Genomic DNA, 24,979 nt, shown 5'->3' on the forward strand with positions numbered 1-24,979 from the left:
GTGTGCACTAATTTCGGTGTCCCTCATTGGCCCGAAAGTCCCCCCTGAGCGGACCCCCGATATCCTTTTTCCCCCCAAGCTGCAATTGTGTCCACTGTCAAAGCAGAAGCTTCCATCAGCTAACCCCCCCCAATTTTACGCGATAATAGTGAAGCGGGCTCAACAACATCCGAGCTGGCCTGATTGTGCAACTGCCACCTCTAAATCTCGCCAAAAAGTCTCTTTGTCCTGCTTCTTCACCTGCTTCGCACATCCACCCACCAAGTTTCACCGAAACAAAAGAACAGTTCGCAACCCCGTTTGCTGCTCAACAAAAGCCACGCTTATCACCAACAGAACGAGAACCCTCTTTTGCGAAATCTGTCACAATGGGCGGCGTCGAACTCACCTACCAGGATGTTGCCGAGCACAACACCAAGAAGGACATTTACATTGTAGTCCACGACAAGATCTACGACTGCACCAAGTTTGTCGACGAGCACCCGTGAGTACTACTCGACCTCGGCTGCCCCTGAATGGCCGGCTCCCCCATTGTCGGTCTGTTCGTCCCAACTGACGTTTTGCCTCTAGCGGTGGTGAGGAGGTTCTGCTCGATGTCGGCGGTCAGGATGCCTCCGAGGCTTTCGAGGATGTCGGCCACAGCGACGAGGCCCGCGAGACCCTCGACCAGCTCTACATTGGCGACCTGAAGCGCCAGGTAAGCCGTACACTCTCCGCGCATGCGCGCACATGCTCGGGATATTCACAGCTAACGCTCTTCTTCCTCTTCAGCCCGGCGACCCTTCCCCCAAGAAGCAAACCGCTCCCGCCACCTCCGCCGGCCACACCGAGAGCCCCGGCTTCGGCATCGGCCTGTACGCCGTCCTCCTCATCGGCGGTGTCCTCGCCTACGTCGCCTACAACTACCAGCAGCAGCAACAGCAGCAGTCCGCATAAGTTCCTCAGCGGACTTTTGTTGTGTTTTTTGACTGCCAAGCGAGTACTTTAGGGGGGATGAAGATGGAAGCCGTCACCGCGCACGGTTCCAGAGGGGAAACGCGCGCGCGCCGCCCCGTAATGAGGCACGCAGGCGGATGTGACGGGATTGATGACGGGTGTCTCTCGTCTTTACGATCATCTGACAAGAGGTTTGACGTCGGTCGGCAGGAGCTTTTTTGACGTCGTGAGGTGGATCTGGCTGGTTGTGCTTCGACTGAGCCGAATCTGCCAGTTGAAGATATTGCTTTTAATAGAATATACGTTCGGTCACGATTCTTATGGACATTTGTTTACGGGGTGTTGGAGAGGGGCAAGAAGCGCTGGATATAGTTGACAACAAGGATGAGTGTGTCTTGCTGTCTGCGATTCTCTGGACATTTCGGACTCGGGATCCTTGTGACTGGCTGCTCAGCGCTGACCGCTTTGATGGTGTGCATGTCACCAACCATTGCGGCCAATGCCAGGACGCCTTATTCCAGACATACCTCTATAGCCCGGACTTGTCTGCCGTCAATTCAATTACAAAAATCACAAAAACCACATCTACCAAGGTCAACTCCCACTCTTGACGGCCACTTTCGGCTCCCACTCTTGTGTCAATCCGCCATAGGGGCATGGCCCGTGCATGCCATATCCACAGCCACTCTGTCGCCAGCTTCTGAGAGACAGCAGCCGGAACCCATCGGAAAATTGCATGAGACACCCACAAGGTACATGATGGGTCTTTCATTGATGGAAGCGAGAGTCCGTAGGCGTCCATCGGAAATTCATTCGATCGGAGATAAGGTGCCTGCCGTGGCTTAGCTCATCAGCCACGTCTGTGCGCCACAGCGTCGAACGTCCAAGAAGATTGAATCAGCAGCTTCCCATCTCGGGTCAGCAAAGAATCTTCCCTCCGTCACCCTGCTTGCGTCGTCATTGTCAACCGGCTGATCGCAGCAAACGTCTGGATATAATTGTGGATGTCGAAGCAGCGGGAACGACGGGAGAAAAAACGACCAAGGCACGACAGCGCGACCCGAGGAGAGCGACCGCGAGGACGAGGCAGCGAGCCGCCGACGACAGCGCGACGCCGCCCAGCTCACGCAGCTGACCATTGAAGCGAAGAGTTGTCGGGGAAACTGGGAATCTACGAGATACGAGCGACGGCGAAGAGACTGCCGAAAGACTTGATCTTGTTTCTGCTTCTCGATCGGCAGAGTCGCGTGGCTGCCTGGTCACTAAACGTGCAGCAACCACCCACGACTGTATGCTGAAAAGCATCTACAACCCGTCATCGGCTCCCTCCAATATATACTAGAGACCGTCCACACCCGCCAAGATGTCGTCCCTCCTCGAGAAGCAAAAGGCAGCCTTCAACAGCTCGCTCGCCTCGGCCGCCAGCAAGCTGACGGCCAAGAAGCCGTCGTTGGCGCCGCCTTCGCCCTCTCCCTCTGTCGGCAGCACCGCATCCAAGAACGATGCCTCGTCCGGCAAGCGCAAGCGCGACCCCAACGCTGTCGTCTACTCGCAGCCTCAGAACACTAGTTTTGGTCAGGAGGTCTTCACGCAGATGCAGTATGCCCTCGAGTGGCTCAAGGGCAAGGACGAGCCGAAGACGGCCACGGAGATATTTGACCACCTGGGCCAGACGCGTAGCACCGACAAGCACAAGCAGTCGCTGGTCGAGGCCATGCGTCGCCATCCGCGCATCCAGTGGGTCCCCGACTCGAAGCTCTCGGAGCAGACGTGGAGGACCGGCACGTACGTCCACCGGCCCATCATCCCTGGTGTCAAGGACAAGATTTCGCTCCTGCGCCACCTGCAGAGCAAGAAGGACGCCGAGGGGACCAATGTCAAGGACCTGAAAGACGGCTGGCCCGACTGCGACCAGGCGTTGATGGAGCTGGAGCGCGAGCACAAGATCCTCATCGTCAAGACGAAGAAGGAGCAGCACCCGCGCGCCATCTGGCTCGACGACGCGACGCTGCATCACCACGTCGACGACGAGTTCAAGCGCATGTGGAACGCCGTCGAGGTGCCGAGCACCGACGACATCGTCAAGAAGCTCGTCTCCGTCGGGCAGAAGCCCGCCAGCGCCGACCCGAGCCTCATCAAGAAGGTCGATCCCAAGAACAACAAGCAAAAGAAGCGCGCCGTCCGCCGTACCGGCAAGACGACCAACACGCACATGGAGCATCTGCTCAAGGACTACAGCCACCTTACGAAGCGGTAGACGGACACACTCGGCTGCATTTCTGGCGTTTTGATGGGCGGCGGCTCTTTGGGCGATTTCGGATAGGTTTCCTCGGTCTTATAGAATGGGTTTCAGACTGGCTTTGTCACGGCCGATCAGGGACAGGTCCTGTGGTGAGGGGCAGAAAAGGCGATGAATAAACTTATTACCAGACCCGATGCTCAACTGTGGTATCATCCGCGCCGCTATGCTGCTGACTCGACTAGGCAAACGTCTCACTCACTCCTCGGCAACTCTCTCAAACACTCTCAGAAAGACGTCCGGCTCCTGTTTCCCGCCGACTCTCCACCGGCCCTGGATGGTGAAGGTGGGCACGCCGTTGACGCCCGCTTTCCTCGCCCGGATGACCTCGCCGTCGACAATCTCGCCAGCCCGCTCGCTGTCGAGCACCCTCGCAGCCTCGTGCTCGTCCAGCCCCGCCTCCGCCGCCGCCGCTAGCAGGAACTCCCTGTCCGAAATGTCGGCACCCTCCTCAAAGTGGCCCCGGAACAGGGCGTCCAGCAGCCGGTCCTGCACGTCGAAGCCTTTCATCAACGCGAGGGCGATGAGCTTGTGGCACTGCCGAGAGTTGCCCGTGGTACCGCTAATGTCCAGCTTGATGCCCGCGCGGCTGCAGTCGGACGAGATGCGTTCGAAAGCCGTCTCAAAATCGCCCGCCGCGGAGAACGTCCTCGTGTAGACGGTGCGCTTATCGTATCCTGTCTGCGTCAGTGTGAGTCTGGGTGAGAATGGACGGCCAACCGACCAGAGTTCTTCATCGCCGGGCTGAGATAGAAGGGCTTCCATGCCACCTGGAACTCGGCGGACGGGTCCGTCTCGCGGTACAGCTCGATCGCGCGGTCGAGGTTCTTTTTGCCGACGTAGCACCACGGACAGAGCATGTCCGTGACGGCCTCGATACGAATGACTGTCATTTTGTTTTGTGCGTCGTGAGATTCTGCAGAGTATTGGGAGTGGTGGGCGAAAACTTGATATTCCTCTTAGCCCCGAAGCAGAAAAGCCTCGGTCCGCGATGGCGTCAAACCGCGTGGGATCAGCTACACGCTCTGCGGGGACTACTAACTTCAATGCGGGGATGGACGGGCAAAAAGCGAAAGAATGAATCAGGGCTGGCCATGCATCTTAAGTCTCGAGAGAGTGTCTTCTTTTTTTTTTCTCACTTCGGCCGCCCACGCCTCAGGTGAGGTCAAGACACCCAAGGCACGACATTGAATAGTAATCAGGCTTGCTTCCCGCCGGCTGAGCTGCCAGTGGGATAAATATCCCACAAACACCCAGACACTGTTTCTCTCTCTTACGCACCCCCCTCCCCCTCCCCTTCTCGGCTTACACCAAGACAAGCAAACACGGGCGAGGGTTCCACCAGAGATTGTATACTAATCGAGTCATCTCTGGGGGCTACCGAGAACGAGACGTTCGGATTAGCGATTCAGAACGACAAGCAAGAACTGGAAAACGGCTACACTCGGACTAGCAATCTACTTTTTGGGGGATGCCACGCGCAACGCCCGCCCTGCCCGTCTCACTAAAGCCAAAAAGGGAGCCATCCGTCTCCGGTTTCCTCTCGCATTATCCGAGCTCCTGACCTCAGAAGAACGATTCAAGATTTCGAGTTGAGTAATCACTTATTTCCCAAATGCAGCAAATGCAGCAACCAACACCTGCGAGACAGCCGACCAACCAGATGCCACCCGTGGAAGGCGGTCCTCTGCCCCTGCAGAAACGCTTTTTTTTTTCTGATTTTCTCATCAATCCGAGACCAGAGCAAACGACGTATGCCTCGGGTCTGAATCGCCCCGCCCGCCTCACTTCTGCTGCTGAGGCTGGAACGCCCCGATTAGAAAACAAGAACCGCGTTTGGTCATCAGCTTTCGTTGATGAGGAAATGGATTCGGCCGAAAAGCTGTCATCCAGCCGCTGTCAGCGCATGCAGAAGCGAGGCCACTTGTTAAAGTAGGCTCGCGTGGCCGTCCCCTTGGCATCGAACAAAGCCCGTCGGCCCAGCTGCCATTCCATCAAAAGTTTGCCAAGTGCAGCGGGTCGCCGTCCCCCGGACCATCCAACGCAACGCTACCTTAGACTCGCCCCGTCGTCGGCACACTGACCATCGTGAGATCGAACCTCAAGCTGGTCACGTCTGCTCCCCACTTGGATTGTCACTGAGATCGCAGGAGTTTTGCCAGCCAGGCAGTGTCCACCACACATGCGTGTAATCCGTGTCCCTTCTAATCGCCTATTTTGTTGTCGTTTATCATCGTCTATCGTCGTCGTCGTCGTCGTCGTCCATCGCCGTCGTCCATAGTTGTCGTCCATCATCGTCGGTTTCTGTCGTCGTCGTCTCCTGTCGTCTTCTTTTCTCGTCCTCGTTGTTGTCGGTTTCTCTGCTACTTTCGTCCCCGTCGAGGTATTAGGTGTACCATGATTGAAGCTGTTGAGAACACTGCCCCCCACCTGGATTGTCACTGAATTCACAGACTTGTGATGAGAAGAATAAGCTACTCGCGTTCATTGTCTAGTACAGGTTTGCATACAAAGATCCGCAACAAAACAAGAGTCCAGTCCTTTATCGGGGTGTCCCGCCCAGGAGCGCTCGTTTCCTGATCTTGGAAACTCCTCCCAACCGTTGCCTCCCGCCAATGCCTATGCAGGCCCAGAGTCATCATGAAGTTGTGCTTTCCGCCCGTCTATCAAGCTACAAAAGAAAAGGCGTGTTTTTTAAACGAACCAGATGGCTGACCGACCCTGTGGTATCTCCCTGACCCGTTCCCGGTGCAGCCCGCAGTATTAAAGTTGTATGTATTTACCCACCCACCACCTTGCCATGCACAAACTTTTCGTTACTCGAGGAAAAAGAAAAAAGACACAACTGTCCAAGGAAGACGCAGACAGATCACTCGCCCTGAGACTCCTAGTGGGCGCCCGCCCACAGTTCGCTCTGACGACCCTTGATATCGTAGGCGGCGGGGGGCTCCGTGCTCTGGGGGCGGCGGACCTGGCCAGCGTTGCCGTAGAACATCTGGCCGCCGAGGGAGGGGGCAGACGGGTACGCGTCGGGGTCGGGGTAGGTGTATCCGTTGCCGCCGTTGCTGCTGTGCGAGGGCGACGGGACGTGAGACGGGGACTGCCAGCCGACGCTGCTCATGTGAGGGCTGCCGCCTGCGCTGCCGGGACCCGAGTGCTGCTCGACACTGGGCTCCAGCGTGGGAGGAGGTCCGTAGCCCGTAGGGTGGGAGGTCGGGCGGATGCCGTTATTGTAGCCGGCCGATGTTGTCGACGCAGGGCTGCCGACGTGCATGTCGCGCTGGAGGTGCACGGGGAGGGAGCTGTTGCCCATGTACTGGAACTCGGCGTTGGCACGGTGCATGTTGTCCGCGCTGGGAGACATTGACAGGGTCCGCTGGCCGGGGGAGGGTGTCGTCAGAGGGGAGCCACGGTTGGACATGGCATCGCCGTCGGAGCGGGTGGGCTTCGCAGCAGCTCCGCGGGCGGCAAGCGCAGCGGCGGTGGCCGCAGCCGCCTCCTCAACGGTGCCGGTGTGGTGGTTTTGATGCCTGGTCAGGGTGGTGCGGCGGGTAAAGGTCTTTTGGCAGTCGGCGTACGGGCACTTGTATGGACGCTTGCCGGAGTGGATTCGGCGGTGACGGGCGAGGGAACTGCTGTCGCTGAAAGGCTTGCCGCACCGCTCACACATGTGAGGCTTTTCGCCCGTGTGGACACGCTGGTGGACGGTGAGGGCAGATCGCTGGATAAACTGCTTGCCGCAGTTGGGGAAGTCGCAGACGTGAGGGCGGATGCCGCTGTGAATGCGTTCTGTTCGAGTTAGTGCTGAACCTCGAAGCCTTAGATTAGTACATACCGTGACGGGCCAGGTCGCTGCGGCGGGCGAAGCCCTTGCCGCAGGTGCTGCACGGGTAGGCCTTTGCAGGCTGCTGAGGTGCCTGCTGCTCGGGCGCCTTATAGCCCATGTGCTGGGACATCTCTTGCGGGATGCCAGGCAGGATCGGTGCCATGTGAGAGACAGGAACTTGCATGGACATCGGGGCGCCGACCATGGCGCTGGGAGAGGGGTATGAGCCGGCGCTGGGCGACGGGTATGATCGTGGAACACCTTCCATGGTGTGACGAGAGTGCTGGGAGTATTCAGATCCGTGAGGGGAGCCGGCGCGGTCCATTGGGGGTTCGGCCATGTTTCTCGCGGTGAGTTGAGGGAGATGAGGCATCTGGCGATCCGGGGTGTTTCCGGTGTGCATGGGGGCGTGTTGTTGCATAGCTCTTTGATTCATCAAGTTGCCAATGTCCATTACTTCGCCCGAAACAGGCGACCTCATATTACGATGGAAATCGCCAGTCGGTGTCAGTATCCCTGCTGCGTGGATGGCCAGCTTGCAGGATGGTTTTCAGACGATTCACCGCGTCAGATGAAGGTGACTTTAGGTTCAAAAGGACTGCGTGTTCTTGAAAAAAGTTAGTATACAGAGCGACACCGAGAGACAAGAGGCTAAAAGGACGAAGGCGCCTAGGGAGCAGCGCCATCTTGAGGGGGGAAGCACATCGCCACGAGTAGGGAGCGTTTTGAGTGCGACTCCACACACAGGGTTGGGCAAGGCAAAATGATCGCGGGGGTAGCCCGGCATGCTCGCTGGCATGACTAGAAGTGCCAGGAGCACCTGGTGGCGGATCCGGGCTGAATCAGACTGACGGGTTGTGGTCGCAGGCTTACCTTGTACGGGTGCTGCGAAAAATCCGGGAGAGACCGATCAAAGATCACAGACCAGTATGTTGCTCGTCCTTGCCGCCCAAAGTATCCGCCCGGGTCAAGCTTCGCTCGAGTCGAGATCGGTGTTGCTTGGTGTTCAGTGGGTAGCCGAAGCGGTGACGATTATATATAGTGACTCGGGTTGTGTCGGTAAGAATATCGACGTGGCGCAAGGAGTGGTGATGATCATAGAACGGAGGCACAGCCCACCACAGATTAATCGTCGGAGATGGCACGCGTGCAGAGAGCACTCGTAGAGTCGATCGAGGGATGGTTATGTCCTTCTCGGATGTGTGCGAGTCGAGTCGCGGTGAAGGCGGAAAAGCAGAGGGAGTGAATAGGTGTGAAGGCGGCCGTATCAGATCGACCAACTAGACGCGCCTCCTGTCAGTAGATGCAGATGGAAGGCCTGATATACAGGCTAGAAGAGTGTCAAAGCCAGGATTGATGGCCGGGAGAGAGAGTGTGGAAGGAAAAGCTGGTGCCTCCGACGCCGAGGGCTGTCCAGTGTCGAGGAGTGTTTGTCAAAGTTCGCGTACAGACGGTCTCGGATGAGATGAGGTAACAGGGGCCAAGAAACCTTATGATCGGGGGTGCAGATGGTCCGGCAGGGTTAGGGGAAAAGTGGACGTGTGAGAGCGCGAGGTGAGAGGGAAAAAAAAAAAAATTAGCTGCGGCGACGTGACCAAGGCGCTGGACAGCCCCAGAAGTGGCCCCAGGCAAGGCGGCAGCCACAGGCCAACACGGTTGGAGGTACGTACCGCCACGCGCAGCAAGGAGGAAGGAGCAGGCAGTGGCAGTGGCAGCGGCAGCCAGCGGCAACAACCCAAATGGCGTGGGAACAAGCCAGGAACGCTGCCGGGTGAACAGGCCAACGACGTGAACGCTGCAAACAGGAACGGGAAACGGGCAAACGACGACCTCGATGGACCTCGATGCGGCAGCGGCAGAAATGAAGGGGGGCAGGAAAGTAAACAGAAAAAAGCGGTGCAGCTTACCTGATGACCACGACCTGGGTATCTCAATGCGGGTTTGCAGTTCCTTTTCGGTGTCGGAATGCGTCGTCAATGGCAAGGAAAGGAAAGAAAAGGTAGGAAAAAGAAAGCACGGTTGACTGAGTTTTGTCGCTACTGCAGAGGGAGCGTTGAGATATGTAAGGTGTGGGAAAAAAGGGCCCCCTTCCTGCTTGGTGTATGCGCGTGTGTGGGATGCGGTGCGTTGCGGCGGTGCGAGCAAAAGCCTGAGCCTGAGCAGAGAGCAAGGGAAAGGAAGGAAGAAGCTGTGACGCAGCAGGCGGAGCGCAGGGACTGACGGACGGGGTTCGGCAGGTATTATAAAAATGTCAACCACGGAGACGATCCTTTTAGTGAGACCGGGGGGGCAGAAAGGAAGGAGGGAAGGGGGGGTAACGGATCGATGAGAAGAGCCAGGTAGGGGCCGGACAGGTTGTTGTGGACATGGGCAAGACGATGGACGGTGGTGGACGGACGGGATGGGGACAAAAGAAATGGGTTTACTTTATGAATCGAATGAGAGGTGAGAGCAGAATATGAATAAGGATAAGTAAGGGTAGGTAGGCAAAAGTGAGGTACGGATGACGGACGGCGTGTCGAGGTACATTCGTACATACTTTGCAGAGCGAGGTACTTGTTTGATGGCCCGGCGTGTCCTGTCTGACTTGACACTCGCTGGCAGAGGAGAGGAAAAAAAAGATTCATTACACACGCACTCATCTCGTTCATACATGGCCTCTTCCACCACACACACCCACGAGTGTGCTGCGTACCTTTCCATCCTCATTCAATCTTTTGCACACAGTACCAGGCGAGCACACACACGCATACACACACACACACACACAAGTAACAGCGAGAAAGGCAGCTCCTGAGATGCGAGGTGCTCGACTCGCACGCGCACCCTCCCCCCAAGTCAGGTCAAGTGAGATGTCCCAAGTGCGGAAGCTTGGTGAATTGAAACGAACGGTTTAGCTGGGACGCTGGCCAGAGTGGACACCGGGGCCATTCACGCTGAAGCAGGAACGAACGGGGGTGACGGGGGGTTGGCAGGGCCAGGAGGTCACCCTAGGTCACCCTAGGTGGCCCTGAGGTGAGTGGGTACGAGGGTACTTCGGTACGTGGGGACCTCACCCTGCTTAGGTCACATCTTTCCACGTCCTTTCCTCAGCAAGGGTGCGTGCCCCCTGCCCTGCTCGCCCACCCCTGCCTTCCTCGCCTTCCACGTCCTTTCCTCTTCCTGCCTTCCCTGCCCTTCTGTCGCCCAAACCGTACACTGAGTTTCCACCTGCCGCGAGTTCCCACCACACGTACCTGCCTGCCACTGCCAGTGCCTGCGCCTGCGCCTGTCGTACCCAGTGCGCACAGTGCTGGCCGCCCTCGACTGTGACTTGCCCGGGCAGCGGGTGACCTCAGCTCACTCGTGCACACGGAGTGCTCCCTGAGAGGCCTGAGGTAACCTGACGGGAGGTGCTGGATCTGCCCTGTTGGACCAAGGAGACCTCCATGTCGGTGACGATCGTCCTTGTGCTGTTGTTCCATTGCCGGTTGGGCCACCGCTAGTCGTGGGAGGCCATTCAGGGGTTGGGACCGCCCTGCGAGCTGCACCTGGAGCTGACGCTTGCGGGCGGACTGCCCATTCTCTCTACAGTCGTCTTCTGCAATTGCCATTGGCAGCGCCGTCGACGGAAAGGAAGCAAATGCCCCAGTCAGCGACGACGGGAATCACAGGAACAGACATTATGCACCAAACGGCCTGAGCACGGCACGACAGCGGCCAGCAATGGCTACGGCGGACCTTGGGCACGAATAGCGGCACCAACGACATGGACGCCTCCCTATGCCAATGCCAATGTCAAAGCCCGGTCGACTGTCCAACTAACTGGTCTACGCAGTACCATGACTACGGACACCCAGCAGACCCAGCAGCAACGCGACAGCAACGACCACCTCCCATCCGTTGACCACCCTCCATCACGGCGCTTCATGTCCATGTCAAATGAGCCGTTGAGAAAACAGACAAACAATACAGACCGATCTGCACGCCCTGCATCATCAATCAGAATAGGGGACCACCTGTCATCACCGCTACGTGCGTACCTGACGATTACCTACAGCTGCCGCCGACACCGCCGCCTGCCGCCGCCGCAGTTACCGCCCGTCGTGCTCATCATCATCTTCATCGTCCCTCTGCTCCCCGTTGCTCTTCAGGGGCCCTCGCCAGGAACCTAGACACCTCCCAGCGCTGTCTGTCCGCTCCCCTGGCTGGGCTGGCTCGCCTAGCAGAGCAACCCCCCCGGCGACTATTTGGCTTTTCTCTCGTTTTGCCTCGTCATCATCAAACAATCGGGTTATTTCTGCCATCATCTCCACCAAAAGAGTGGACCTCTCGTCTCCCAGTCAAATGCTAGAACGAGACACACCAAATTACCTTTCGCATCCCCACAGACAAAACCTACGATAGGGCGGAGCAGGGGTGGTTGCTCGCATCTGTTTCCCATGCCGCCAGGGACTGCCCGCTGCCCGAACTGCTCAGAATTTGAACTGACTTGACAATGGGAGTCTGGCCTTCGTGGAGGCTCGTGAGGGTGCACTGCGCAACCAAGAAAACATAATGAGCGGGAAACCCCAGCACTCAGAGCACACGACGGCCACTGATGAATCTCTCGCCAACACCCGTTGATCAATGACCAGCCTCTGGCCGTGAAGGTGGCCATCCATCCAGCGCCCGCCGTGCCATGCCATCCCTGGGCCTGGCGATGGCCAAAATGTGGCCGCCGGCACTCGGGTACCTACCCAACCACCACCACCGCCAGTGCTCGTCAGATAAGGTAGACTTGGCGGTGCTCTGACCCTGTGCCAGACGAATGTTCCAAAGCTTCCATGTAGCCACTCCCCTCCTCGATTGGGCAAGCACCGTTGTCGCCGGCCGGGCATCATTGAGCGTGCGCTGTCATGGAGGGCAGACAGAGTGTGGCCAGAGCCACTCCATCTCGCATTATCCCGAGTCCCAGATCACCCAACGCGCAGTATCCGGATCTCTTCGCAGCATCTCACGCACATCTCTCGCCTCCGCGTCGTACGGCCGTGCCTGACGTCTACCTGCAATGGCCTGGCACCTTACATGAACGGCAACCAGCCCCCGACAATGGGCAGGCGCAGTTCATTACCGCTCATTTCCCACGCGGCACCCTCACAAAGACCATCTTGGAGACTAGCCGCCGCAGAAGCTGTCGCCACCCTAGTGTTTGCGCCAGCTGCTTGGCAGCCGAACCTCGAAGGGAAAGGGAAGAAATGCATCATTATGCCCATGACCGTAATGTTACGGCACGAGGTGCAGAGTGCCATCTAATGAACGCTCGGACGCCGTGAAATTGGCTGCGGCCTTCAGAGCACGTATCAAAGTCACGAAACAAAGTTGCGCTGGAGCTGTTTGAATGGTCCCTTGCTCCCCCTTCCCAGCCCATGCCTATTCCGTGCTGTCACTGACGTCTGAAGCCGAGCCTCTCTTTGCTATAGCATGGCCAATCTCGATCCAAGGGCCTTGCGAGAGTGCAACGATGCAAGGTGCAGGGGCACCCGGCTGCTCCGCCGTATGAAAGGGGCAATATCATGGAATCACTCCATTCCTTCTGGAAGAGAGGTCTGTTTGCCAGAGGAAACCTTCTGGCGCGCCGTGACGGTGAACAGGCCTGGCAATCACACACGCCAGCCTTGGGGATAAGCCATTTGACCTGAACAAATCGTCATCCTCTGTGTTGGCCGTTTGGCACACTAGGATCTATTAATGGCCCTTGGGACAAGACAGACGCAGCCGTTGAACCGTTGTCCCAACGGCCCTTTGCAACTGGACTGCGCTTCGGACAGTAGGAGGGCACTGTGTGTCCGTGGCGTGGTACATGCAGCAGGAGCACAGAAGCCTCCGTCGACGGCTTCGAGTATTCTGCACGTTAGCGGGGTTCCTAATTCAAATGCTGAATGACGCGCCGGGCTTGCAGCCTCCTCGCCGGGGAAACGTCTTCAAAAAGCCATCCTGCAGGCCGCCCTGCTCGTACTGCGGTACTCGAGCAAACGTCCATGGAGAACAACATGCCATTGGAGTCGGAATCGGCCCCCAGAGGGATACACACGACAGGGACGCACAACAGCCGACCCCTCTCCGCCGAGGATCAGCATCACCAAGTGGACGGCCTTGACGTCTCTACCTCTGCTGGGCCGGCTCTTGTGCAGGGCAGCTGAGCATCTGAGCCAGGGAGCAGCGGCCAAAAAGGGGTGCCGCCGCCAACATCTGTGACAAGATGCTGCAAGGATGGAAGCAATAGCCTGGCACAAAAGCTGGATGCGTGGGGAGAGGCGATGGTCCATGCATGAAGGCAGGAAACTGGGAGATTGGCACTAGTCCCGCCGGGGAAGGTTTCCAGAAGCCTTCTAGAAGGGATTGACGGCGTAGAAGCCTGGATGGAATTACGGCTGCGTCAAAGGGATGGGCTGCGCCGCCGTCTCGCCGCTTCATCTGCGACGAGGGTGGAACCCCGAGGTCAAACCGCCCCTGCAGGCCCTTTTTTTTTTTCCCCTCTCCACTCCTTCTGGAATGCTTCGAGAAGGTTGGTCGAGCTCAGGGGTCCCCGGGTAATTGGCCGGCCGAGCAAGATTACACGGACTTCTTGCTGCACACGGCAGGGCCTGGCAAGCAGGGCACCTGGCATCGTATCAGCCTTGGACGCGCTTGCTGGCGTCGCGCGGACGGACTGGAGGCCCGTCTCGCTCACACGGTCACGGCACCGTACAGCGCTCAGCTCGCGCCTGGCCATGGTTATGGTTGTCGGGCTCGGGCAGCTCAGACAAAACGTCCGTACGGTCGACATTGTCGTGTGTGTGTGTGTTTGTCGCCCTGGCCTCCCGTTCGAGTGCGCGCGCATGGCTGCCTTGACTTGAGAACGGGACCGCCGTTGGGAAAGAGAAGGGTTGAAGTTTGAAATGACTGGATGATGGGGGCATGCAATGGGCTTCCGGCATGACCAGCGCGATGCATCACGGGACAAGCAGGGCAAGGGATGACTCCCAACCGTCAACCGTCATCGTAATATCCCGCGGCTCTGCTCCCGAAGCTCAGACTGGCTCGGGCAGGGTCCCATTGCAAATGGGCGGCCCTTTGCCAGAGCTTACCACTCCCACAGAAGCTAGCGGTATCCGCATCGTCAAGACATGGACCTTACGTTCTCGCAGCAGCTCAGACACAGGCGCGCCGCACAGCACGGCATCTACCATGGGCTAAGGCACTCATGCGGCATCGTTTATTACACCCGCAATGCAAGGTACGTGGAGTGGTCAAGGTGATGGGGGTCTGTAGACTAGCGAGCATCGACGGAGATTGCCGCAGGCGACATTGAACAAAGATTGTCTGTGCGGGTCGTACTACTGCAGTTACAGAGATCCTAATCAGTCGAAGCTCACGAGCAATCTGGTGACACTGACCGCCAACCTCGAAGAGGAAGAGCGAGAGACGTGGGGAATGGGAGAAGCGAGAAAAGAGAGCCCCCTAACCCCAGCACGGACGAGTCGAGAACAGGCTTCGACGGTCAGGCGCAGATGATGCAGAGAAGCGGTCAGCAGAGCCAAAAGGCGGTTGGAGGCTCTGCTCGATGCTGTGTGTATTGCAAAGTATGGAGCATGTGGTAAGGCGGACGAGGTTAACGACTCTGCGGCCAGCATCGTCCCAAACAGCAAACCCGAGCTAAATTGAGCGTGTACGAGTCGTACAACCATCCTCGGGGCAAGCTGTTTCAGGCGGCTGGCTTACATACTGCAACCAACTCAACAGCTGAAGAGACAGGTATGTACGTACGTACTGCACGTCGAGAAGGGGACGGGAATGGGGAAGGGGATGCGGCTGCCGGATCTTCGCAACAAAGTGAAGATCCCAGGTTCAGTCGCATGAGCTGCTTGCTGCCGTCTGCGAATAGCCTGGATATCTGCATCATCGGCCGATAAACAGCGCCGCGGCGCAACACGGCGCTAGCGGGAGGGAATATCTGTTCCTGGCAGGTCATAGTCGAATGTCAACTCGGCGCGGCGGCTACAGAATGATTGACGGGCGCCGACGTCGTTTCCTATGCATCGACCCTTGGGCCTCTGGGGGGGAGGCTTCCATGATTGTTCCATGCAAGCTTCTATTCATCCTTCCATTGTCGCTTACTGCCTTCCATTGTGCGACCAGGTTCAGCGCTCCGACCCCTGACGTTGGTGTTCCGTGTGCCTTGGCCCCCAGACTTGCTTCATGGGCCGTGCCCCTCGATGCCGCACCTTTCACAGTGCGCCTCTCACTGAAGACTTGGGAGGTACCTTGCAGACGGTCGTCCACGGGCACGATTGGCATCATGCTCCATCACGTCTGTGCCTGCTGGGTGCCATCGTCACGACGCTACAACACGACAGCATCACCGTCAGAGTATTCGACAAGTACCGCAGGAGAACCGGCGTCCCTGCGGCCTCCTACCTGACCCTGCCTCAGGCTCACAGGCCACCCCTAAATATCGACCATCATGCATCCTTGTTTGTCGTCAACCAGGAAGACCAGGTCACATCAACAGCCTCGGTGAGGGCCGCGAAACCGAAAATCTTGTCTATTTTTGTCGGCTACTGTCCTTTTCTTCTCCTTCTCTCGCGGCAGGCGATACACCGCTCTCTTCAGGCGTCCGCGCTGTGGCAGACGCCACAAGATGCCAGATGCCAGATGCCCTCGAGCCCCAGGATGGCCGTTCGTCGAGGCCTTCAGCTAGCGTTCCAAGTTTATCAAGACAACGACGATGCCGTCGACATCTGCGTCAGCCCTGCTGCCACCGTGCAGCCTCAGCCTCCCGTCGACTCCGTGCCGAAGCAACGACATCTCCTAGCCAGTGTCTCTCTTCCGCCGCACTAACGACCGCTGAGCCGGACACGCACGCGCACACACACACTCGACGAACGCCCGGCCTGATCGCACCTCGAAACCAATCACCGTACCATTGTCAATGCTGTAGCGCCCTCCGCCTCCCGTCCAATGCACCCCAGGGACAAAGACGGCACACCCAAGCCTCACCTGGATCCAAGATAATGTCAGAGACCGCCATCAAGACCCTCCAGCGTGGCGGGTGCACATATCAGCCAACTGGGTGCTTCCCGCGACCCGGACTAGTCAGGATCAAGGGCGAGACGAGAGAAAAAATCAAAAGTCGGAATGGAGTCGTCAATAGCGCGCCCCAGTCTCCCGATCGTGGCCACAGCCCATGGTTTGTTTAATAATGCCCGCGACGGCCGTTCCGTTCGTCATTGAGCAGCTCAGAACTTTTGTCCTGCACACCTCTTGTCGAGTTCCTTACATTGTCCTTTCTCGATCTGGACATGAAACGCCCGTGCCGAAACCTCGTCTCTGTCAGTCGCGGCCAAACGACGTCTCCAGCTTGACTAGCACGGGATAGAGCAGCGCTAGCCTCGCCTTGCCTTGCTTTGCTTGCCCTACTACTCGCCTCGCTGGCAACTGGACGGCGACGGCTAGACACGACAACGACCACTCGTTCAGGAGTGTCCCGTCAGGCCAGACGCCGGCAGTTGGAGGGATGGGCATGTTAAATCTCGTTAGACCCACCCACACGAGGAAACCACGTCTGCTAGCTAAACTTAGCTGAGTGGGATGAACTGACTCCGAGATGACCGTCGGCCGGCGGTGCGACGCTATCCCGTCTTTACGGATACACTACCTGTGAATCCTACCCCGAGAGCTGTCAAATTGCTCTTGCCAAGCTTGGGGCGCTGCTCAACGAGCATTCTGGTGGCTGTCGCGTCGCAAGGGACGCAGATTCCACGATGGTGGCCCCGTTGGCTGTTTCGTCCTTTTGGTTGCATGGCACGCACGCGCACACCTTTCCCACGATGCATAGACTCTCTGCTTGTTCAGGCTGACCTTGTCTCGCGCCTTCAGACGGCAAGGGCCAGCAACCCATCAGACAGCCAGCGCTCAAAAAACATCGAACCGGATTCACGGGGGAGACTCCTGATGGGTCTCCCTGCGGCGAGAACCGGCATTTCCGCTGTTCCACATGATCCCGGCAGCTTGCCAGGCCGCCGGGAAGCGAACGGGTCGAAGCAATGCAGCCGTGAAAACAACAGCCACGGGCTGCATCTATACGAAGCCGCCGCGGTACAAGACAAAACAACCGTCTTCGGGCTGCATCACGCGCGCTCCGCAAACGCGATCGCGACGTGCCAATTGGCGGGCACGGGAAGACGATCGACGAGGCCCCAGGGAGCACGTCCGACAAGTGCCCTCCCGCTCGGGAGCCTCAAAAGTCATGTGCCTACACGGACTCTCGCTACTGACTTTCTGGCGCGGCTTCTGGAAGGCATCGACAACACCATCATGGCCCTTTTGGCTAGACACCCGACCGAACTGTAGGCCATCGACCTCTCCACCTTGGGCACCATTGGGCTTCCCACCGGTGATCATCTCAACGTTCGTCTCTTCATGCTGGCGAGGATGTGCAAAAGGAGGCGAATCTCTCGCTCAAGCAACGCTGCCTCTTTGCCTCCTGAAACCGCCATTGAAAATTCAATCCGGCCGAGTACCAAGAAACTGACTCAAGAAACCTCAAACTTCCACAGGCTGAGCGTCCGGCTCCACACCCTCATCGGGGCCGACGGCCGCCACTCCCTGCCGCCGCTGTCCCAAGGTGCAGATTTCCAAGACAATCAGAGTGCAGGTCGCGGGACTGGCATCATCGGAGGATCGAGCTGAACAGGACCGGCAGGCAAATGACCAAGACGGCGCTGCGTGTGCCCCATCGCCAGTCATAATTCGAGGACGCCAGAAGCTCAGAGATTGCAGGCTCTGACGTGGTCGAGTCCTGTACCCCTCGATGTCTGCGGACTGAGATGGATGGGCCATAAGCTTTTCTCGGACCCGTGAGCCTGTGAGGGACTGGTCGGAACTGACCCTTTTGAAGCGTTACATAGAGTCTTCGGCAGGCAGATCCATGACGGGCCATGACGAGGGCTCAGCGAGCGCAGCAGCCTGATCTGGACTGACTCCGCGGTTCGACCGCGCAGCAGGGAGCGTAAACCTTGCGGAAGCAATGCCAACCCCGGCTGCAGGTCTGGGTCACGCCCGTCCCATTGGATTCCTCGACATCCGACAAGACGGTTCACCCGTAATTACCGAGCATTATGGTGACGGTCAGACGATCTAATCCGGGGAAGCGAATAATACCCGAAACCTGCAAAGATGCTCACGACGACGCACTCGCAGCTCTCGGTTATCTTTTACCGCAGCGCAAGTGGGTAGGGTCTCAGCCAGTCTTGATACCATTTCGTTCGTACGTGTTGGGGCCCCGTGCGTTGGGAATGATCGCCCGCGAGTCCCATGCTGGCTGTGCTTCATTCATGCCTGGAGTCAGGTTCCAGACGTTGGCTTGACATTGCCGAGCGGCCGTGGGTGCCTCGCTGTCAATTCTCCGGTCCCGCTGCGACGGACCAGCAACCTTCGGGGAGCATCCCTACCTAGCCCGGAGGCGATCACGGTCGTCTACCGCGCCCAGTTGGACGGGCTCAGCTGCGCTGCGCTGCGCATCCGACTTCCCAACACTGCTGCTGCCAACCGGTCGCGGCCTGCAGGTCTCGCAGCCGGACGTGGGGGGGCAGGCGTTGCTTTTCCTGTGCAAAATCACCAATGAGCGACAATCAGTGACCGCGGTTTTGATTAAGTGCAGCCGGCCCTGGAATTCGGGCTGGCGTCCGTCAGCTCTTGGCCGCGAAGGGAGCCTGTTGATTACACATCGGGGCAAGACACTCGGGGATGTCGGAAGTCGACCGGTGAGGAGAGCGCAAAGGTGCATCGGGGACTGATTCACAACGTGCCAGGGTCGCATTCCGATGCGGTTGATCCACGACAGCAAAGACCGTCAGGAGGCCCCGTGCTGAGCAGCCATCTTTTGCCTACGCGGTCCGCTCCGTGATTCCGCCCGGGGCCGGCGCCGTGGCCAGGACACGGACCAGTGTCGCCGCCCAGCAGCCATCGCAGCATCCGAGCTTCGTGAGCGGAGGACGGCGAGCTTTTTGGAGTTCCTGTTGCACGATGCACTGGCGGACCCGAGCATGCGTCACGGTGTGGGTGTCAAGCTGCAGATGCAGCTGCAAGGCGGCCTGGCGCCTTTTCGCCCTACCGATGACGGTCTTACATGACGGAGGGGACCGACGAGGTGGATGAGGCGCTGAGACATGCTGTCCAAAAAGTGCTATACAGGAGCCGCCAGAATGGACGACATGACACCGGCGACTGCCAATCACTCTTCGTGAGGAAACGGCTCCCGCGCCATGTGTTGTTGTTGTCTCAATACCGGTGAAGGATTGAGGATGGTCACCCTGCGACGACGGGCGAGAGATTGGCTCGCCGAGTAAATGCTTGGTGCCCTGGACAGGGATGCGATTCGACGAGGCTCACCGAGCGCGGGGTCGCGTCCGCCCCCCTGGTGAAGAAGAACTTGGGGGATTGCGACAGTCGTACCCGAGAGGCCTATCGTGCATTGTTGTCTCTGAAAGAGAGGCAGGTTGCAAGGCTGACATCGCTTGACTCGGGAAACGGACTAATGGTTCTTAAAAAACCACGGCTGGGTATAATTCATGGCCCGTGACATCATGGCCGATCGCGATTCCACACATGCGTGTCTAGGAGTTCCGGCGGAGGACAGGGCCGCCTCCGAAAGATGCATCGTGTTCCCGTCTGTTCCCCCTATTCCCGCCGCGCGGGACGGCCCTAAAGAGGGAGTCTCCGCGGCCACCAGCGACCTGAACCAACGTAAGTGAGCCGGAACCGCAGCGAGACAAGGAACGGGTCGACGTTTGTCTTCTCATTCGCACACGCCGCGTTTCCTCTCCTCAGCGGGGTATTTGGGAGGATCCTGCATCAGCAGGGCGTCATGGGAGTTGGCATTCCACGCACACGCCGCCATTAGGGGTCCCCAACCAGGCGCACCATATACATGCGCATGCATCATGTCGGGGCTGATGTCCAGATATGTCTGGCCGGTGAAGGTCTCTCCAGCATTCGTTTGGCAGTGTCGCCAAGGCCCTCCAGTGTGGGGGGCTTCTGCTGGTTGAGCGAGGGCTGTCAACATCAGAGGCTGGGGAGTGAATCAAGCACAAGAGATTGGATCAAATGGATGCGAGGCAGGATCAGCCTAAGGGGTGAGGTGAGGTGAAGTGAATGCCCGCTCCACGAGTATATATAGACGGACGTCGACAACAAGAGCCTGCAGCTACCCGCAAACAACCACCTCATCCATCACACTTCCACCTTCACTGTTACCATTTTGGCAATAGCCTCATCCGTCACCAGACCACCACCACTCTCAACCAGTCACAATGGGACCCCACGTCAAGACGGCCCAGATTCCTGAGCACGGCACCGTGCTGGACATTGGCGGCGGCAGCATGTCCTCCAACGTCCTGGACGACCTGCGCGCCGTCTTCCGCATGGCGGCCCGCAAGGGCGACGCCAAGCAGTACCCTACCATGCCCGACGAGCTCCTGTACACCGACGAGGGCCTCGCGATCTGGGCCAAGATCATCTTCACAAAGGAGAACTACCAGACCCGCGACGAGATCCAGCTCTTCAAGGAGAACAGCGCCGAGATTGCCGTCGGCATCCCCGAGGGCGCCGTCATGGTTGACCTGGGTGCTGGGTGAGTAGCCCCCTTCGTGAAGACGGACCACCGCTGACCTTTCTAGCGACATGCGCAAAGTCAACTACCTCCTCGACCAGCTCAAGGCCATGGGCCGCCCGGCCACGTATCTCGCCCTCGACATCTCGGAGCGGTCGCTGCGGTCCAACCTCGACCTCCTCTCGCCCGCCCACGCCGGCGGCAGCGTCAGGATGGCAGGCCTCTGGGGCGACTTCGCGGCCGGCCTGGACTACAGCGACGCCCTGCCCGCCGACGCCCCGCGCGTCTTCCTGTCGCTGGGCTCCGTCCTCTTCAACGACCCCTGGGCCAAGGCCGTCGCCTCCCTCCGCGAGTGGTCCACCATCATGCGCCCCGACGACCTCATCCTCGCCGGCATGGACGGCCACGACGTTACCTCCCCCAAGGTCTGGGACGCCTACCACGCCCACCCGGACCTCTTTGAGACGTTCTTCCACAAGGGCCTCGAGCGGGCCAACGCGCTCCTCGGCGAGGCCGTCTTCAAGGCGCAGGACTGGGATATTTGCGGCGAGATCGAGGAGGACGAGGGGCGCCACCGCTTCTTCCTCAAGGCGAACCGCGACGTCGCCGTCTCGGCGGCCGCCACGGGGGGCGACGCGGGGCTGGTCCTGCAGCAGGGCACCGAGATCGACTGGTTCGACGCGCACAAGCGCCCGCAGTGGATGGTCAGGGAGATGTGCGCGGCGGCCGGGCTGGAGATTGTCAAGTCGTGGGCGATTGAGGGCTCCGAGATGCGCCAGTACCTCATCCGCCTGGACACGGGCGCCGAGCAGTCGTCTGACAGTGATGATAGTGCCATCAGTGTCAGCGGTGTTTAGTGCTGCGAGGCAGGGCAACAAGGCAACAGGCAACACGGACGGGGCAGGTTGACGGTTTCTGGGTCTATTCCCTTCTGTCTCAATGTGGCTTAGACGGTGACCAGCAAAGGGGACACGCTGGTACGCACCTTTGGTATACCCAACGGAAATCTCCCGCTGAAAGCAGACAGCGGCGGCAATAGCAATACAACGTAATATATGTTAATGAACCCATGGTCCATCCAATACGAGACAGAATGGTGAACGCCTCTCATGGTCCAACCCAGTAAGCGACAGAATGGCATCTCTCATGGTCCACCTGTATGAGTAATGGTATGCCTCTGATGTTCCACCCAGTTTGAGTAAGGATGGCATCTCTCATGATCTGCTTAGTATACCTCTTTCATGATACACCCAGGAGAACGAACGCCTCGAATCTAAATGCACATGTAGTGACTGCGCCTCGGCTGCAAATCTATATTCATGACTAGACCAAGCACAGCGTCCCCGAAGTCTTGCTTACGTGATCTACGACGTCTTCCCACCAGCCGTGGCGATCCACGATGCGGTCCGGGATGGGCAGCGGCGCGTCGTGGACGTTGGACGCCATCCACTCGCGGGTCTTTTTCAAAGCTTCATACGCGGGCGGGACGCTCTACGAAAGGGGGGTCAGCCTGGCCGGGCATTGGGTCACGGAATGGATGGATGGCACGGCACTTACCGAGCGGCACTTTGTCTCGGTCACCGATTCGAACCAGTCGAGGGCACACTTGCTGTGCTCCTCTTCTACTGCTACGACGCCCAGCAGGAACACGGGGAAGAAGGGCGCTTGCGCGGTGAACATGTAGCCCGACGTGGGCATGACACGGATGGTCGCCGCCAGGTTGGCGGCTTGGCATAGCACGTCCGGGTGGTTGCGGGGCAGCCTCAGGAGGCGGCACTGCAGGTAGATGATGGCGGCGAAGCGCCACGCCTCCGCGGTCGAGGCCGTCATGCCCTCCTTGGAGTTGATGGCGCCGTGGGCGTCGAGGTGGCCGGAGCGCAGCAGGCCGGCGATGGTGTCGATGTCCACCTTGACCTTGGTCACGCCCGTGGCCCGCTCAAACTCGTACCACTGGGAGAGGCCCAGGAGGTCGTGGAGCATGCGCAGAGCCATGGGACCGGCGAAGAAGGAGCTGTCGACGGGGTCCAGGTGGGTGAGGGCGGCCGTGTGGGTGATCTGGGCGAACTGGTAGAGGAGCGACGGGGACATGCCGCACCCGCCGTGGATCCTGCTCGTGTTCAGCTCGGATCCCTGGAGCAGCCAGACGAACTGCTTGTCTTTGGTGTTCTCGAGCATGAGCGGCATCATCGGGAGCGCGAAGATGGCGGCCCTGCTGGCGAGGATGGCGTTGCCCACGCGGGCGTCCGACGGCTGGATGTTGACGGGATCCCGGTAGCGGTGGCCCGGGTCCGACGTGTCCAGCAGCTGGCAGGAGAGGCGGGCGCCGTCCAGCCAGCGGGGGACCCGCTTCTGGAGGCGCCAGTGCTCGCTGCAGACGACATCGTTCATGTTCAACAGGGCGATGGCGGCGAGGACGGCCTCCATGTCACCGTCGCTCAGGCTGTCGTTGCGAGCGGCACCGAGCTGCAGGCTCAGCAGTATCACCGCCCTCTTGTAGTGATACTCGGCCATGTCTTTGTACTTTTGCAGCGGCCGGTAGTCAAAGACGTAGGTGCCGGCGAGCGCGAGCAGCGCATGCTTGACGCAGTTGTCCTTGTAAGCCATCTGCGCAATGTCCACCAGCCAAGTGTTGGTCCTCCGGAGCACTGTCCGGCCAGAGCACCAGGCGACAATGTCTGTGGAATTAGCGGTGCTCACAAATGCGCATGGTGCTGAACTCACAAAAGCCAAAGAATCTCTGGTCGGTGGGATGAAGCTCTTCGAACCATTGATCTGGGTACTGGTGGGCCCTCAACCACACGGTCAGTTTGTTGTGCGGGCTCTTCTGGCGGTTGTCGTCGCCCTCGTGGCCCGCGGCAAGCCGGGGCGCGCCGAGCTTGATGTAGCCATTGACGATGCCCTTTTCAAGTCTCACATAGTTGAGCCCTTCCAGCTGCCTCGTCTCTACGTGATCCTCAAACGGACTAGAAAAGTTCAGCTCAAGGGGGCATTCCCTCGGAAGCTGGGGCGTGACGATGAGCTCATAATGTGATGATGGCGGTTTCGGGCCGTGCAGAGGCCCATCAGCGAGTCCTGTCTCTTGTCAGTCCATTGTTCAAACTGTTTGTTTCCCCTTTTCCCTCTTGCTTCCCTGCTGTGCCTCTCGCGGGACAGGGGTCAAACGGTAGCTTACGGGACAAGGACTGCGCCGACGGGTGGCTCCTTTCAAATCGTGAATTATTACACAAACGACGTCTCCGAGCGGGCGGGTTCGATGGTTCGTGCTGGGCGACTTCTGCGGGGGGCGATTGAAGGTTGCTGTGAGTATGACTCGTCTGGTAGCTCGTCTCCGCACTAGCCAGCAGCGTCGCAGAGTTGGGAGGCGACGTGGACGGGTCAGACGACGGGGGAGAGGCCAAGCTAGAACACGGCGGATCGACCTCGCGGGCTCTCTTGCGAGGCCTGTTCGTGATGGCAAAACTGCTGGCCATGTCCTAATAGACGGGCCAAAAGCTAGACTAGGTCGGATGAAGCACCAGCTCCAGCACCGGGACGGGTCCCGGAATCGGGAGACTGGATGTCCAGGAGGACGAGTGTCTCCAGAAAAGAGGAGGACAACGCCCGGGTCGGGGGTGCTGGGATCGCGGCGTGTTTGAATCGTGAGTGGAGAGCTCGCACTCCGCGTGTGGGGAGGCCAGGGAGGACTGATGGGGGAACGCAGGAGGAGGAGACACTTGAGGCGGAGCCCGCAACGACAGAGCGCTTAGCGTCGTGCAGGTGCGGCCCAGTGAGGAAAGATGGGATGGGGCCGAAGAGAGAACAGCAGGCGTGCCGTGTTCCCCCCGGCGCTGGTCTCGCTAACACGAGCCAGGGCGTTCGGTAGGGCCAGCAAACAAATGCCAGGACCAGGCCAGGACGACAACGGTCGGCTCCGGCAACGGCACCCGCGGCTGATTGTCGAGGTATCCGTACGCGGCTCTGTGCTCTCATTCAACGCGTTGCAAAGTATCCTCTCCAGTGTGCTGGCGACGAGCGTCGGCCGCTGGCGGGTCAGACGGTCACTCCAATTAGCGTTGCAAAGGGTGCGGACGGCGTAGGGATGACAGCTCCCCCAGCGTGACAGTGACAGCGGTTGTGGATAAGCGCAGAGGACCTAAAGGCAAGGCAACGGGGCACTGAGGGCACCGAACAGGCCGGGACCGAAACGCCGGGGCCCCTAATTTAGCGGTGGTCCACTCTGGCCGAGCCCGCCCTCCCTGTAGAGGCAATAAGAGCAAGAGCAGGTACGACGGCACGAGGCGTGGACTGGACGTCAGGCAAAGGGCCT

General features: G+C 59.0%; 6 protein-coding genes across 6 annotated transcripts; 3 read left to right on the forward strand and 3 right to left on the reverse strand.

Moving 5' to 3' along the window:
* Positions 1–368: 368 nt before the first annotated feature.
* On the forward strand, positions 369–936 carry COL26b_000790 (uncharacterized protein; the record flags this gene model as incomplete). The annotated part of the gene is made up of 3 exons (XM_053173755.1): positions 369–484; positions 571–697; positions 772–936. 3 exons carry the CDS (start codon positions 369–371, stop codon positions 934–936), a joined length of 408 nt encoding a protein of 135 aa, XP_053042312.1.
* A 1,363-nt stretch (positions 937–2,299) lies between these two features.
* On the forward strand, positions 2,300–3,193 carry COL26b_000791 (uncharacterized protein; the record flags this gene model as incomplete). The annotated part of the gene is made up of 1 exon (XM_053173756.1): positions 2,300–3,193. One exon carries the CDS (start codon positions 2,300–2,302, stop codon positions 3,191–3,193), a length of 894 nt encoding a protein of 297 aa, XP_053042313.1.
* A 240-nt stretch (positions 3,194–3,433) lies between these two features.
* Positions 3,434–4,128, reverse strand: COL26b_000792 (uncharacterized protein; the record flags this gene model as incomplete). Its single annotated transcript, XM_053173757.1, has 2 exons — positions 3,434–3,912; positions 3,960–4,128. 2 exons carry the CDS (start codon positions 4,126–4,128, stop codon positions 3,434–3,436), a joined length of 648 nt encoding a protein of 215 aa, XP_053042314.1.
* Positions 4,129–6,122: 1,994 nt separating this feature from the next.
* On the reverse strand, positions 6,123–7,464 carry COL26b_000793 (uncharacterized protein; the record flags this gene model as incomplete). The annotated part of the gene is made up of 2 exons (XM_053173758.1): positions 6,123–7,024; positions 7,071–7,464. 2 exons carry the CDS (start codon positions 7,462–7,464, stop codon positions 6,123–6,125), a joined length of 1,296 nt encoding a protein of 431 aa, XP_053042315.1.
* A 12,910-nt stretch (positions 7,465–20,374) lies between these two features.
* Positions 20,375–21,530, forward strand: COL26b_000794 (uncharacterized protein; the record flags this gene model as incomplete). Its single annotated transcript, XM_053173759.1, has 2 exons — positions 20,375–20,694; positions 20,741–21,530. 2 exons carry the CDS (start codon positions 20,375–20,377, stop codon positions 21,528–21,530), a joined length of 1,110 nt encoding a protein of 369 aa, XP_053042316.1.
* Positions 21,531–21,996: 466 nt separating this feature from the next.
* On the reverse strand, positions 21,997–23,697 carry COL26b_000795 (uncharacterized protein; the record flags this gene model as incomplete). Its single annotated transcript, XM_053173760.1, has 4 exons — positions 21,997–22,164; positions 22,231–23,348; positions 23,371–23,636; positions 23,687–23,697. The coding sequence occupies 4 exons, from the start codon at positions 23,695–23,697 to the stop codon at positions 21,997–21,999; spliced, it is 1,563 nt and encodes a 520-aa protein (XP_053042317.1).
* Positions 23,698–24,979: the final 1,282 nt, after the last annotated feature.

This window comes from Colletotrichum chrysophilum (assembly GCF_026319265.1).
Source record: "Colletotrichum chrysophilum strain AFK26 chromosome Unknown scaffold_3, whole genome shotgun sequence".
In the NCBI taxonomy this organism is placed as follows: Eukaryota; Fungi; Ascomycota; class Sordariomycetes; order Glomerellales; family Glomerellaceae; genus Colletotrichum; species Colletotrichum chrysophilum.